The sequence below is a fragment of the Propithecus coquereli genome, unplaced genomic scaffold, assembly GCF_000956105.1.
Source record: "Propithecus coquereli isolate 6110/MARCELLA unplaced genomic scaffold, Pcoq_1.0 Scaffold16, whole genome shotgun sequence".
Taxonomy (NCBI): domain Eukaryota; kingdom Metazoa; phylum Chordata; class Mammalia; order Primates; family Indriidae; genus Propithecus; species Propithecus coquereli.
This window is the reverse complement of record NW_012140524.1, coordinates 11,535,731-11,552,394: the sequence shown is the minus strand read 5'-3', so window position 1 is coordinate 11,552,394 and position 16,664 is coordinate 11,535,731. Positions and strand designations below refer to the sequence as shown.

The 16,664-nt window shown below is 36.8% G+C and overlaps 1 protein-coding gene across 1 annotated transcript in view; it reads right to left on the bottom strand.

The window, feature by feature from the left end:
- The window catches only part of ABCC9 (ATP-binding cassette, sub-family C (CFTR/MRP), member 9), a 167,663-nt gene that overhangs the window by 124,851 nt on the left and 26,148 nt on the right, over positions 1-16,664 (bottom strand). Inside the window, exons 9-12 of the mRNA XM_012640978.1 lie at positions 12,659-12,699; positions 11,607-11,749; positions 4,889-4,997; positions 439-568 (exon numbers count right to left, since the gene is read on the bottom strand). Coding sequence (XP_012496432.1) covers positions 439-568; positions 4,889-4,997; positions 11,607-11,749; positions 12,659-12,699 — 423 coding nt within the window. The remainder of the gene's footprint in view (positions 1-438; positions 569-4,888; positions 4,998-11,606; positions 11,750-12,658; positions 12,700-16,664) is intronic.

The following is a 16,664-nucleotide window of genomic DNA, read 5'->3' as shown; positions in this document are numbered from 1 at the left end:
ACAAGAGGCCAAATTTGAAATGAGGTCAAAGGCAATATTAGGAAGCTGGGTGAATGCACGCAACACTGGTCCAGGCCTTTCTTGGTTCAAAACAATTATTATCTAATTTATTTCTCTAAAATTTGAATTTATAATATTGTTCTCTATAAATCAATTTACTTGGTTGATAAATGTTAAGAGAACTAGAGGAAATACATTCCACATTATCTTCTAAGGCAGATTCAAAAGAAAGGCTCATTCTTTAGTCATCAAAACATACTTAATACTGCTGGAGCAAAAACTAGGAGGTGAAGAAGAGCTGAGAATTATACACTCATAGGAATATTTTGTTAAAAGTTATTAGGATTAATGATCACAGCAAAGAGACTTCAAAGACATGATTTAGAATACTTTTGCAGAACTTCACCAAAAACTAGTAACATAAATGCTTCTGTTCACGTAAGAACCCAGGAAATAAAATAACCTTTATTGCAATATCCTCTGTCTCTGCGGGCCGTAGACGTCGTGTTGATTGCTCATAGCTGTCCAGGTGATATCTTCCAGGCTGCTTCCTGTTTATAGTTTTCGGCTGCGGCATCCCAAATGGAAAAGAATGCAAGTCGAAGCTTTATGAGAAAATTGAATTTTCACTGAACATTAACTCACATTGCTACTTTTCCACTTAAATTCCAAGAAAAAGAAACAAGTGAATTACTTTCATATTTAAATTATTATGACAGCTTCTCCTAAAAAAAGCAAATAATAAAAAATTGTTAAGCTATAATTTTAAACCTAACTCACATGCCTTGTAAGAAAAATGAAAATATAATATGAAGATACAATACTTACAAAGGATGGAAGTTCAAGTATTTGAGTCACAAACTACGTTTTGGGCAACCTTTCTACAGTGGTATGGATGAATATACCCAGGCAATAAAATACTGTGTGTTGTGTCAAAAGGTGATAAGATTAACTCAGGTCAAACTAGAATCCACTGGTCAGGCTATCGGGCTTATAGACAATTGAGTGCTACATTATTGATCATCCTCTGAATCATGAGGATTTTGAATCTGATACACTCACGTAAATCAGATTGAGCTGCACATCACCCAAGAATTTATTGTGGACTAACAAAAGTATAAAGATTTAGAAATTTTTGCCCAAAGATGTACAGTGTTTCATATGGAGATCCATAAGCTACATAGAATGATCTAGTCTATATCCAATGTTATAGTGCTATTCCTAGTCAACACACAAAAGCATCCTTTGCAAAGAGGATGCCAGCTGAAGTGTGACAGTCTGCACACATTTAAAGTGAACTTTAGTTAGATCATAATTAGAAATCTGTCATTCTCTAATTTTTAGTTTAATTTCACATAGAAATAAATGGCTAAAGAGAAGGTAGAATATTTAGCTCTGTAAACCTCGAATTTGAAAAAATTTAAAAGCTCAAAATTTCTTCCAGAAACTTAATGAGCAAATATTCCAACGTAAATAATTATCTGTCTTACTTAAATACTTTAGAGAGAATATGAAGGCTAAATAGTCATATACTTTAAAACTGCTAAGTTACCTAAAAAACAAAGAATTTTAGAATTGTGAAACTTTTTTTTTTGGCCTAGAATTGCAGGTTTAGCTTTTTGAAAAATCCACTGGGTTCTACTATGGGCTTTAGGAATGTCCTTGAACAATCAGTAATTTAATCCAAACAAGATATTGCTCTTCCAATTTCCATCAACTGGTGTATCAACAGCACATCAAACTATCAAATAGTACATTGCTAGGCTACATGCAAATAAATACACACATTAAAAAGCCACTGAGAAAATTGAAAGCTAAGTACAGCAATGGTCTGTCACATAGAAAACACTACATACATTTTGACTTAGAGAGAGAGAGAGAGCATATATTCATGAAACTTTATTTTAGCTTTATTTTTTCTTCCCACAGCCCTCACAGACAACCCTGGAAGTACACTGCATGAGATGTTGTAGAAAGCCACTATCCTTTAGGCTAAATATATTTTCCACACAAAACAGGTCCATACCTATATATATATAATTCAGTCTTCTAAAGTCTTTAATTCTACAGCAGTATTGCCCCCAGAGATCTAAAAGGAATGACTTCACGCCCTTCACAAAACTAAGAAGAGGGTGGGAAGAAGAGACGTGTTGACAGAGATTTGAGTCGGAGCTCCACAGATGTAATTTAAAGAGTCGTTGGCTCTAGAATGCCACTAATTCTCCATGGAGATTCTACAGCCAAAACCACTTAACTCCAAGCTTTTACAGAATACATAGTATCTTAAGCGCTCTCAAGAAGGAGTTTCCATTAGTGTTATTTTCAAACACACAGCTTTTTTCACTCCATTTAAAAACGTTTGTCATTTGTGGTTTGGCCCATCAGCAGTGATGAATGACCCTGAAAGACATCAGAAGTCCAGCCTGGTTTCAATAACCCTGAAGATATTGGATGCATTTGAAGGGGATTCTTTTTTCTTTCCAAAAACCTTCCCTCAGTTCAGTTTTTCTTCTATCCCTCATCTCAAACAAACAAAAATTAGTTACATTTCCCCAACTCCATGAACTTGACCTCCTATATCCCTTTTCCTGAGATCATCTCACTGTGTTCATCTCCACGTCCGTGAAAGACGATCGAATGAGTTCTTTCGCAGTCTAGGATCATCCAAATTATGTGATGAGGCTGGTTCTAATCAAATATTTCCTTTCCTGCTGCCTAAAAGTATTGACACTCTCTAATGTATTTCTGTCTTCGTATCCATGTCCACACAATACCACGTGAGCATTTTGAGGCATCATTACTCCAGTGTATATAAGCATGCGTGGTACTTCCTTCTCCGACAAAATCATACCTGCCCTACAAAACAACTTAGAAAGCAGAAGAGTAATTCCAGAAAAGCAGAAGAAAACAGTAAGTCTAAATAAAGCCAAATGCTTGTCTTAACTATTGTTAGCAGTTTTAAACATGATATAAAAAATTAATATAGATTGACTCCCTGGTAAAGGCTTTCCAAGTTTTAATCAATTCTAGTAAGAAGACTGCATGTACATTTTTGCTGGGTCACATAAATGATAAACATGTTCATATTTTTATCTAATAGTAACATGAATAACTAATTTTAAATTATAACATGATTCACTTTGGAATAACACCTTTCTACTTTACTGTTATGAGATATATATTAATTTGAAAGAATTTCTTCAGAATTTTTCAGACACACCCTTCAAGAAAGTGGTCTCCTTCAGTCCCATTGATTTAAATGTTATCTAATGGCTAATGACTCTTACATTTACATCTCCAATGCTGATGTCTCTTCTTGGATTAAGAAGAATCTCAAAATTAGCATGTGCAAAATATACCTCTTGATGTCACCTCAACATCCATCTACTCATTTCTCCGCCTCCCTATTTCAGTTAATGGCTACATGGTCTACTAATTGCTCAAGCCAATAATGTAGGATTCCTCCTTGAGTTCTTTTGTTTCTTCATCTCCTAATCCAATCTACCAGCAAGTTTTTATCAGTTCAACCTGAAAAATGTACACTGAATTTGATCACTTTCTCACAATGTCCATTGCAACTGCAACAAGAACTCTAATTCTAACCATCGCCATCTCTTGCCTATGTGATTATAACAACCTCTTTACTGATCTACCTGTTCACTTTGTCCCCATTGACTTCTCTCTACACAGCACCCAAAGTGATCTTTTAAAAATATAAATGAAATTATGTTAGTCCCTACTTTAAAACCTTCCAACGATTTCCTATTGCACGTAGATAAAATCCAAACTTTTTCCACGGTCTACAAGAACCTCGATCATTGTTCTTACCCTGTCTCAACTTTCCCCTCTTCGCCAGGCTCCAGCCATAGTGCCCTTGTGTTCCTTGAATACACCAATGTAATTCCTATCTCAAGGTCTTTGCATCTGCTAGTTCTCTTGCTTGGAATTCTCTCTTCCCAGATCTTTGCAGGAAAGGTACCTAGGTGCTCTTCATTCAGGTCTCAGCTCAACCCTGGCTCTTCAGAGGGCCTTCTGGGAAATGCCCACCTTGCTTCAAGTACTCCATTCACTCTCTGATACCCTCTTTTATTTTCTTCACACAGTGAAACTATCTTATTGTTTTAATTTGTTTATAATCTGCCTCCTGCCTCAAGAAAGCAAACTCTGTGACAGGAAAGCTCTTGTGTGCCTTGTTCATAGCTACATCCCTAGGTCTTGCCACAAAGTACAGGGTAGTAAGTCAGTCTAAAAACACAGACAAATACATAATAAATGGTTTATTTATTACATATACATGACAAAATAATACTATGTTTCCAGGCTTTATGTAGATACTAAGTATGTATCATGGAAGAATGAACTGTTCTGTAAATTACAAGACTCACGTTTTAATTCTCACTCTGCCACTTACTAATCTTATGACTTTATTCAAACCATACAACATGCAAACTCAATGTATTCAGCTGGAAAATAAAACCAAGTAATGTAATATATTAAATGGATCAAAAAACCTGATGCAACAGAAAGCATGTTTTCAACTAAAAAATGTAATATAGCTAAAAGGTATTTTAAGAATATGGTGCAGGAGTAGTAAGCTTATTTGTATTGTTTTTACACAAAGCTTGGGGTAGACAACCTCTCAATTTCCTTTCAAATTGAGCATGTGTTGTCCCTCTTAGAATAATTCTTTCATGACTTATAAAGACAAGCCTTATACATTTATTTATTGATTTTAGACTTGTGAGGCTGTACAGGAGCAGGTAGAAATTTTTCTTCATATAGGTTAAAAAATTGTTTATAATTTCTTCTACTTGCACCCCTATTAATCCACCCATTCTGCTGAGACTGTCCACTACTCACAGCCTCCACAACAAGAAAAAGCACTTACAACTCCAGTGTGTTTCTTGCAGGACTCAAAAGGAAGAGAACCTTCACCAGTTCTCCAACTGTCATCACCAATCTCATCACTCAAGAGAAACTCATTCAGCTTTTGAACACTGCAAAAAAGCAAACAAACAAACACAGAATAACAGTTAACAACAAAAACCACCTCCAACAAAGTACTACCTAAATAAATTTCCTGCATTACCATGGTGAATAGCCTGTGAGAGTCATTTTTCAAGACCAACTGGGAATTCAGCGAGATTGACCAAACATCCTAAATTGCCCGGGACTGAGGGGTTTCCAAGAAATGGGACTTCCAGAGCTAAAACCAGAAAATCCCAGGAGAATTAGGACCATCGGTCACCCTAAATTCAGCAGAATTTCCTTTGCATTTTTTTTTTTTTGCAATTATATTCTTTGCCAAAGATAGTGGAGTTGGATGGGAATTTGAAACAGGGTGGTTAAAAATAATAATACCAATGAGGAAAGTATTTTTATTATCCTAATTTCATAAATGAAAAGAAGTGAGGTAGTTAAGTAACCTGCCTGAAATCACTTAGCATATAATATGCAGATCTGTGGTCCCTGGCCACCGTGTATCCTGCTGAAGCACTATACATTACACGTATTTTCTGAACCTGGCAAGGAGCGGGCCCTCCAGAGTCCTGCTACTCAAAGTGTCGTCCAAGGACCACCAGCACCAGTGTCAGCTGGGAACTTATTAGAAACAAAAAAATCTCAGTCCCCATCCCCAAATATGAATCAAAATGTGCGCGTTAACAATTTCCAGAGGCGCTTCACAAGCACATTGGAGTGTGAAAGGCCCTGCTCAAGAAGACTGGTTTGCAAACATTTACTGTGGTCTCCTTTGGCTGGGCACAAGACTCCTTGGCTCATTTACCTACTCATTCTAATCTTCTGAAACCAATATCATAGGATCTGCAGCAAAAATAAATACATAAAACAAAGAAAACAATAACATGGTTTGAAAACATCCTCTGACAAATAAAATAATACACAAAAGAAAATTCGGTTGCAAAGGGAAAGAAATGCTCCTTTTAGCATGCTAGGATGCTGAAAGTGGACAAACTTGTTTGGTGCACGCAGCATCAAGGATGGGGGAGATACTGCCTTTGATAAGAAACTAGAAAATATATATTTGAAATAAAAGGTTTCTTTTAAAAAAAATTCATTTGAACTTGTAGTCAAGTGCCTCCAGACAAGTCTGCAGAGTTTGTTTTTGTGATATGCAATAAAATGGAAAAAAGCAAATTTAATTGTCTGTTGTCCATGATCTTCAAGCCCTTTGGCCTCGCAGGCCACAGAAACATGAAGATAGATAAAATGCATTGGGGCAGTCTAACTATTAACTTCCAAATTGCACTTACAGAGAACTAAGAGAAATAGTTGTTATTAAGAGCTTCATTTTGTACACGTTCTTTGAGTCTTTGTCAGCAAAGTCTGACAGTATAGACTTGAAAGACACAGTGTTAGAAATGCCTTAGGAAATAGCATTTTATTCATCTTAAATGGCACTGAATCCTGTCTTATTTTTATATGATAGATTATAATTGTCATGCAGTTCCTATGTTTTGAAGACATTTGATTTTGAGAAGCACAGCTCTATCAATCAAAGGAATGAATACCTTTCAAACAATCTCACACTATGTCTCTGCACACAAGGGAAAGTACAGAAGCCAGGCTCATTTGCCTTTGTAACTCCAAATCTAACACCACCTGGCACACATTGTTCAATGAATGTTTTATGAGTAAATCAAAGATGGAATAAACCAACAATTCAGACATTTAAGTAAAGTTGGTTAATTCTCCATCTCACTTTTCTAGCATAGACACAAACCTCACTGAAGCTTTCATAGAATAAATGAGCCCCATTGTTGCTGAACATCAGAAACAATGCTCCCTGAACTTAATTGCAGGTGGGGAGAACGTTCTCTTCATAGCATCCCACTTTGAATACCAATTACAAGAAACATTAATGGACCCCAAGACTAACCCTTCTCCGAACCCGTCTCCCCTTCCCCTCCCACATCTCCAATCATTCTAAGGTTCCTTACTGAGAATCCCCCTGTAGTGATATTTTGTCATTGTTTTGTTACTGTTGGTTACATGTCTCTCTATCCCATTAGATGGTGAACTCCTAAAGAGCAAAGATTTTCATCTTCAGAATCTAGCCCAATGCCTAAAATACAGCATGGTAATTCCTTAAGACATGTCTGGTGAATGAATAAATGGGTAATACAAAAAGTATTTCCTGTTCCTATGAGGTCCTTTCAAAAATCAAAGAGGCAAAACAGTGATGGAAAATGTATGAATCCTGACCAAAGGTGAAGTAATTTCCACCACCACGCTGCCAGGGTTATATTTTTAAAATGCAAATATATTCATGTAACAGCCCTCTCTTTAAAGCAACAAATGGCACCCTTTGCCTTTTCGCGCCTTCAGCATCTAAAAGCTGATTAGGATTTTACTCTCCTGCTTCAAGCCCTGAAATTTTCCACATCAGAACTTTTTCTAGAATGACATTGAACTACTTCAGTCCCCTGAATATAGCAAGATTTCTCACCTACTTATTCACCCTTTCCCCTTGCATATCTTGTTTCCTCTGACAAAATATGTTTTTCCTTTTTTCTCCAACTGGCCAAGTCTTAACTTAGTTTTTAAGATACTATGAAAGAGCCACCACCTCCTTTTAAATCTTTACTGACCAGATAGTCCTCCTTCCTCTCAGTAAGCTTCAGTGATCATCACACATGGGCCCATGGCATTCTGTGATTACCTATATCACACCACGTTAACACACCGTATTGTAATTAGTTTCCCTTTCCAATCTCTCCAACTAGACTGTGGACTCCATGAGGACTTCTGTCCACCTTTTACCTTTGCAATCCCTAATGCCAAGCAATGTGCCTGAGGTATTAATAAATGAATGTAGACCCACAGAAGACGCTCTGAAACATGGAGTGGATATGGGTAAAATAGTGATAAATTAGTAAAATGGAGATTTGTCAAATTTATGAAATATTTAGGCAATGTGCTAGGTACTTTTTGTGTATTATCTTGTTTAATTTTCTTAACCATCACAAATAAACAGGGGGTGTTATTGTGCCCATTTGACAAGTGAGGAAGCTGAGCTATAGAGACACTAAATAATAAGTTTGATGTTTGAGGTCAAACAATGAGTATTTCATGGCAGTGCCAGGATTTGAAAACAGATATATTTGATACCAATCAATTTGCTATCCTGATTCCACCACTTTTCTAGTTCAGTGTTTTACTAATTTCTCATTTGTTTAGATTATTCACAAAAGTATTTAAGGTCTTAGTTACATATGTTATTTTTTCACTTCTCAGATTTCACTTTGTATGTATAGCTATAGCTTGGACAGGTGCTGTATTAATTGGGAATAACTGATTTTGTTGCTGGCGGTCACATGTATTTTCTGTAGGAATTAGGAAAGTTTGTAAACTGGAAGACAACGACCAGGCCAGAGTGTAAATGTGCTTTATGATAAATATCAATACAACTTATTTGACTGAAGATAATGAAGTAGGCTGGCCAAGCATACATTCCTTTGCAAAGTACATGAGAAAAAGGACGCAGAGTTATTTCTCAACAAAAGGAAGGGATTTGTTTTATACTTTTTCCCTTTGGCAAATAACATCTTTGGACAAAGATATTGCATTATACGTGAAATACCAGAAACCTCAACTCAAATTATTTATAAAGGATGCACATATTTTCCTTCAGAAAAGCAAAACACATAAATTATTTCCTTACAAATAAAGCAAAGCAGAGAAGTGAGGCAGGTATCCTGAAAAACGTCGTTCATTCCAGTATTTTAATATTTTAGATAATAGTGATTTTTCATCACTCTGTTGTGCAAACGTAGACAAGAACATTCATCATAAAATGTCCGTGAAAACTCCAGTGGTGTGGGGCGCTGGGGGTTGTGAGGAAACAACCTGAATCATAAGTGCCTCTTTCTTCCATTTTATTATGTATACACATCATAAATGGGTCCCGCCCACTGAATGCCAGGAAGACAACTTTGGCTAACAAGCTAAACCTTTTTAAAAGAGAGATAGAACTTTCCAGGAGCAGAGGATTCTACACGCTGTGGAATTTTCCTCCGGTAGAGTAGTTTACAAATCTCTTCATGCACATATAACACAAGTTTGGGAGTATCCTTCAGCCCATTCTAACCCACCAAACTTCTGAATGCACGGCAGTGCAGTGAAGGGCTTGTGATTTTCACAGTCCTGAAGAGGAGATTTCAAAATCAGCTGACCAAAGTCTCCGATTATAAACAGGCTGCTCAACTCGCAGTGGGCCAACTGGCATCAAAGACTGGTCACAGGTTCTCAGGCACAGAAGAAAATGCCACAAGTTCAGTCAACACTGGGAAAGCACTCATCTGGGTTCCCAGAAAACCAGCGCATAGTGTGTGAAAGGACTGGAGGCCTCTGCTGGTCAGCCATCTCTGTAGGACCCGCCATTCAACCACCGAAACTCATTTTCGAGAAGCAAGTTTTTATAAGCAGATTCTATTTGGCCTATGGCTTGGGAAATCTGGAACTGAGCCCTGAAAACAGACTGGTCTTTATCAAACTGGCAAATGCCTTTTCCCTGAGACGTGCAGAAGGGCGAGTGCTCTGCAGAAATATACATGGGCTATCCACCCTCCACTGTACTAGGACTTACTACCCCAGGATGGTATATTACAGACTTGAGGGACACCCTTAGATTGTTTTCATTTTTTTCAAATCAACTCTTAAAGTCCTTTCGATGTTTGATAACCTTCTGATTTCAGAGGAGTTATCTATTATAACTTATCAACGGCTTTCTATTTCCACTTGTAGGAGAAAGTCAAATTCTAATTAAAAGGGCAATCATGAAAGGGACAGTTGTTAAGTGTAGAAAATCAAAATAAGGACCAAAATAGCAGACTCTGGCCATTTATCAATTTTATTGTTTGAAGTAGCTTCCCTTCCAGAGCACTGCCTAATTTGGAAGTGGTGCTGCAAAAAGCAGTCAGTGATCTGTGTGTTTCAGAAAGCAGAACAATAAGAAAATGAGGGTGGATGTGGCCAGAGGGCCTGAGCCCTAAACACTAACAGCTAAGATCTGGTTATTAATGAGATGTCTTAGAGCAGCGGTCCCCAGCCTTTTTGGCACCAGGCACCGGGTCATGGAAGACAATTTTTCATGGTTGGGGTTGGGGGTGGTGGGGGCTGGGAGTGAGGCGGAGCTCGGGTGGTGATGCGGCCCAGTTCCTAACAGGCCATAGACCGGTACCAGTCCATGGCCCAGGGGTTGGGGACCACATTCTTAGAGAATAAAATTGAAACTATCATATCCTAACAGACCTTGGTTTATAATAAGGTAATTTGTATGCGATTTAATGTTATTTTGTATTAAGCATTGTTAAGTCAAGGTAAACTATTGCCTAAAACTGGAGATTCTGGCATTTTGAATATTAAATACTACTTTTCTTAGCAATACATATACATTGGGAAAATAATCTCATTTTAATAGACCTTACAAGAGATGTTCTATGTTGCTGTCAATGGCAACATCATACTTCATATATTTTACAATTCTCCTTCAGTATTGCAACACATTGACATTTCTTTCAAAGGCCAGATATAAAGATGATAATGACTATTTATGAAACTTGCTGTGGTTTTATAAGGTTGGTAAAGATCATATATCAAAAAAGCAACATATGACTTTAAGACTGCCTTGTTTATGACAGATTATGGGACATGTAGACTATGGTATGGACAGGGTGGTATCATGCCATTTGGTACATACTTATTTATATAAGTAAAAATGGTGCAGAAATGGTCTTTATCATATGACATCTATTTTTATAGTTGTGTGTTACAGTAAATTATAAGTGAGACACTGGTTGAAAACACTATAGAAGCATATTTAAATGAGCAAAATACTAAATGGTTTCACAATTCTTTCCATTTTCAGAGACTATGAGCCTGGATTTTTTTTTTTTTTTTGCCAGATTAAATTAAAATGAAACAGTAAATATGTGTTGATGTTGAGTACTGTCTGTCACCATTGGTGACAATATAAGGTGGCACAGCTTTAGTGAAAAACATTATAACATTATGGCTGTATTCATAAAAAAATCTTAAAAATAGTACCCCCTTTAACCTACCACCGCCTCAGTGGAAAGCAACATATTCATCAAGACCTTAAAGATGTGCATATTATTAGAACTAGTATTCCCACTTCTAGAAATCTGACCTCAGAAAATCATCAGAGAAAAGTTCAAAGACAAAGAAAGATGTGCTTACCTAAATGTTATTTATGTTAGGGAGAAAATGAAAACATTCTAAATGTCCAAGAAAAAGTTAATGATTAAATAAAGTAGAAAACTTTCAAACAACGGAATATTACCTACCTAGTAAATATCATGTACTATAAGATTTTAAGGAGGGAAAAATAATAAAAGTGAAATAAGGAGTCAAAAGATAAATAAATTTAAAGTTTTTATTTTAAAATAGTTATTTTTATATGAAATAAATAAAAGACTGAAAAGTAGCATACCATAATTGTAACAATGGTTATCTCCAGGCAGTGATTTTAATGTTCTTTTTTATACTTTTTCAAATTTACTCCCATGAGCACACGTCATTTATATAATCAATGAGCAAAGAATTCCAGATATTTCAGTGCATACCTTATGATGGCTTTCACTGCAAATCTGACCACTGTGGAGAGCAGGAAGAGTGGGGTGACCAAGATGTGGAAGAGAGACAGCGAAGCAAAGGCCTCGGCCGGTTTCAGATTGTTCTTGCTGGTATACGCATGGGCCACAAATGTCTGTGCAGAGAAAGGAGATCTTTAGAGAAAGCTGGAGAAAGTTTTATACATGCTCGCATTCAATTTTGGAAACCTAACATATTCTGCTATGTTAATATGTCCATTGCAACTATGAAAACATGACTTTACCAAAAACTCCCTAATTAAAACAACAGTTGCTATTGGTGAGTACTTAATTACATATCATGCTAGCAGTAATCTGGGAAGAAAGTCAGGACAGATTTATTGACAGATTAGGAAACTGACTTCTGTCAAATTACTGAGTAGGGGGATTAATGGGGTGGAAACCTAGAGTTTTCAACAACCAGTCAGGCCCTTTCCAACCAATATTAAACATTCCAGGAGAAAAGAGAATGCTCTCTTGTTTTAGGGGTCCTTAATGTCGACCTTTACTAAAACTGCCAACATTGGTGTCCAATGAAGACTTATTTACATTTCTACAGATAATATTAGTTGCTGGGTTTATCATCTTAGTGTGAAATATAATGTAATTATTTAACATTTTCCATTTGTTGATCTAGCTCTACCCTATTGTAAAAATATCTGGGAACCAGGTCATTGAGATTACAACAGTTAATTCTCAACCAGCTATTAATTTTGCTCCCCAAGGGACATTTGGCAATATCTGGGGATGTCTTTGATTGTCATGACAGAGGGTGCTACTGGCATCTGGGAGGTAGAAGCCAGGGATGCTATTAAACATCCTAAAGCAGAGGACAGTCCCCTACAACAAAGTGTCCATAGTGTCATGATTGAGAAACCCTGGATTAGAACTATTGCAATGGAGACTGCACAGAGGGAAGTCACAGAGGTGAGGTAATATATATTACTACCCACATACTCTTGTTCATAAATCATTCATAAACACCGACTTGGTTCAATTTCTAAAAGCAAGAAAAAATGTCTTACAGCAAGAACAGCTGCTATGGGAATTGCTGCATTCATGAAGACTGTGGAAAGAAATCAAATACATTAGTTTCATTGATCTGTGCAAACATTTTCAGTAACCTTAATTATTCATCTATTATTACTTTAACTTTCCTTGAAGACAGAAAGGACAAAGTGTATTAAATAACATTTTTCTCGAGGCCACAAACATTTCCCAGTTGATATCTCCTACTCCGCAGTTGTATGAGCTTCCACATGTTAGTCTTAACCAGAATCTGTTTTTCTTTATTGAAATTTTTTTTCTTATGAAATGTTACAAACAACAGAATTCGGATAAAGAATCCTTTCATTATACAAATTATTAGAATTTAACAAATGTGCATTCTTGAGAGGGTTTACAGTCTCTATTTTGCTTGGTCCACCAAACTAATTCAAATCAATAAAAATCGGGTTATTACACAGATTTAAAACAAGAATCTGACATCACTTCAAGTTCTCTTTCCAGTACTGATACTAGCGGTCACTTACAGATCTTTCAGTTAATAAAGTTATTCCAGTCCCTGAGCCCTCTGCTTGTTTAAATATCTCTGCAGGAATATATTTCACTCTCATTTGATGAGCATGACATGCCTAGCTGAAACAAGAAAAACTCATATTTGAAGAGAAAATAGGAGCTTTGGGGAATAACAGCAAAAATGAAAACCCAAGTGAGTGATTTATAGTCATAAACTGTAGAATTTTAAGGACGAAGGGCCTAAAGATTAAGTGAATTGTTGGTAACAGAGCCAGGCAATGCAGAGTGGGACCCACAGTCTAGTTTTCTTGACAGTACAGAGCCAGGATTTAAAAAACTCATCTGCTTTCATGAACCATCCTTCGCACTATGCACAAGACATAATCAGATTGTGCGTTTGCAGGTCCAGACGTGACTTAGTTATCAAACACAAACTCCTGCACATCCCTAGGAATCCAAACACTGATCTGAGCTTCATAGTAACACAGATGGAGCCACAGCTCTGCCTCTGACTTCTTTCTCTGGTTATTGTCACCCTATTATCTAAGTGCATTTTTTCTCTTATTTATTCATCATTATTTGTTATTTCTCTCTTTTTTTTTTTGTTTGAGACAGAGTCTCCCACTCTCTTTCCTGGGCTAGAGTGCCATAGCATCAGCCTAGCTCACAGCAACCTCAAACTCCTAGGCTCAAGCGATCCTCCTGCCTCAGCTGGGACCACAGGCACGCGCCACCATGCCCGGCTAATTTTTTCTATTTTTAGTTGTTTGGCTAATGTCTTTCTATTTATGGTAGAGACAGGGTCTCGCTCTTGCTCAGGCTGGTCTCAAACTCCTGAGCTCAAGCAATCCTCCCACCTCGGCCTCTCAGAGTGCTAGGATTACAGGCGTGAGCCACCGCGCCCGGCCTGTCATTTCTCTTATTCGTCATTATTTATCATTAATTTATATTCAGCACATTTAAGTAATCTCCCCTTGAGGAGGAAGAATGAGAATAACTACTGTCATTTTATTAAAAACTATATGGCAATCTGCATCAGGTACCAGTAGCAAGAGCTCTTACTACCTCGATATAAAGATGAGAACGAGAAGCTCAAGGCCATGTGGTGGGATTCGAACCCATGCAGTCTAGCTCCTCAGTCTGTGCCTGGCACCATATTGTTCTGCTACTACTCAACAACTCACAATTACTGAGGCATGATGTTAGTGTTTTACATACATTCTCATATTTAATGATTACAATGACAATACACAACAATAAGGAAGCCATTTAGGAAGGGTAACATGCAAGATTCTAAACAAGGAGGTGATAAAGCTTGGGACAAAACCCAATCTTTCTGGTCCAAAAGATTCATGTTCTTTCTACTTCTCCATATAAAACTCAATCAAAATGGAGAGAGAAAAGTAAATGGTGTCTTTTTACCTTTACTAATGAATTAAATCCATAAACAAAACATGACCATTTAATAATGGAGACTAGGAAATTGTTAATAGAATTTCTTTTCCCCTCAAATATTACCTGAAGTGGCAAGAACACTGATTCATAAAAGTAGAAACGAATCTTCAGTTCTGCTGGTATTTGTTCTGTTTAACTTTGCTTCTTGGTATTTGTAGCTACCATTGAGTACTTTTATGCTTCTAAACACTTTTCCAAAAACTTCACATACACTAGCCTTATTTAATTCCCCAAGGAACTGTGAATACATCCCAGCTCACTGATGAGGAAACTGAGAATTCACCAAGCAACTGACCAAGAGTATACAGCAGACACATTGCTGAGTCAGGATTTGATGTCAAGTTACCTTGCCCTCTAGGACACAAGGGTAACCACTATCCTATATAGTTGAAATTTTTCTTTTTCTTCCTTTTATTTTTCCTTTTGTATTGCATGGTGCTCTACAAATACTATTCATAAAATATTTTCACATTTGCTAAACAATGTCGCATGTTCTGCCCCATTTGATTCTCACAAGCTACCTGTGTCAAAGGTATTATTATTACACCAATTTTTAGATAAGAAAACTGAGGGACAGAGGTTATTGAGCACTAGACTATTTGCCAGGTGCTTCAGAGGAGGTCATGAGTATGAAGCACTTGGCACAGTGCCAGGAGTATAGAGTGCACGCTCAGCAAACATTTGTATCATTCATTATCTACTTCAATCTTTACTCCAATCCTACATGGGAGATATTATTATCATTCCATAATACAGATGAAGAAACTGAGGCTAGGAGGATATAAGTAACTTGCTCAAGGCCACACCACTACAAAGTGGCAGAGCTGGGATTTGTAGCCAGCTCTATGAAACTCACATAATTCAAGCTCTTAACCATCAACAACACAACACTATATTTGGTCGAATCAAAACTTGAAGTGGTCAAACTGATATTTTGCTCCATTGACTCAAGAATTCCTGCTGTCTATCACAAACACACGATCGTGCATTTTACCTGTATGACTTCTTTTGTTCTCCGCTAGTATGGCCTCTTCTCCCCACTCCTGTTATAGCTGACTTTCAAAAACCAACCTAACTCTTACCTCTGGAGACAGGCAAACTGGGTTAGTTAATTTCTCACCTCTGCCATTAGTAGCTGGATGGTTTGGGGGCAGTTCAAATTACTTAAACTCTTTACACCTCAATCTTTTAATTCCTTAAGTGAAGTTAATAATAGAATCTAAGTTATTGGGCTGTTGTGAGGATTAAATGAGACGATATATAAAAAGTCACTTATGGCAATAATTGGCTGAGTATACTCTCAACATATTTTTGTTGTCATTTTTGCTGTCGTGACAATCATTATTTCTGGTTGCATTCACTCTCCCCATGAGAAGGTCAGCCCCCTGCAGGGAAGGGTGCATTGTAGGGCCCATCAGTTTCGAGTACAACTGTACAAGCAAGTAAATTTCAATCATTCTGTCTTCTAGCATTCTGATACCATATTAACAGTGGTGCACAGCTGGAAGATAAAATTCCTTCCAATTTCATTTTTAATGCATCAAGCATTAGGGCTAGAATAAATGAGCTATATAAGCCAAATATTTTCTCTGAGTCTGTTTCACAAAAGAGTTTTAATCTCTAAAATCTAAAGCACTTTGTAATTCAAGAGGAAACAATATTTAAACTTTGAAACTAAGTTGTTAAAGATCTTAGGAATGATAGCAATGAGCAAAACTGACACACAAATCAAATCAAATATTAGTGGGAATAGTCTGGCTAAGTTTGTGTGAATTGTATTAATACTACTACGAACCCACTATTCTCGAAAGTACTCAGAGTTTACACTTTGAGAAAAGAAAATAATGTTTTTGAAATAATTTCTTTTTAAAAATTAGAGTTGAGAGTTGAGCTCTGTATTTAAAAATTCTTGAAAATATATTGGGAAAAAGGATTGCCTATGAATGTAATTTGGCTTCTTTCACCTGGAAATGACATTTTTTCCTCCTCAATTTTCAAAAATGGCTATATTTTCTTTACAATCTTCAAAAAAAATTATATCTTAAGCTCTCAAAGAGA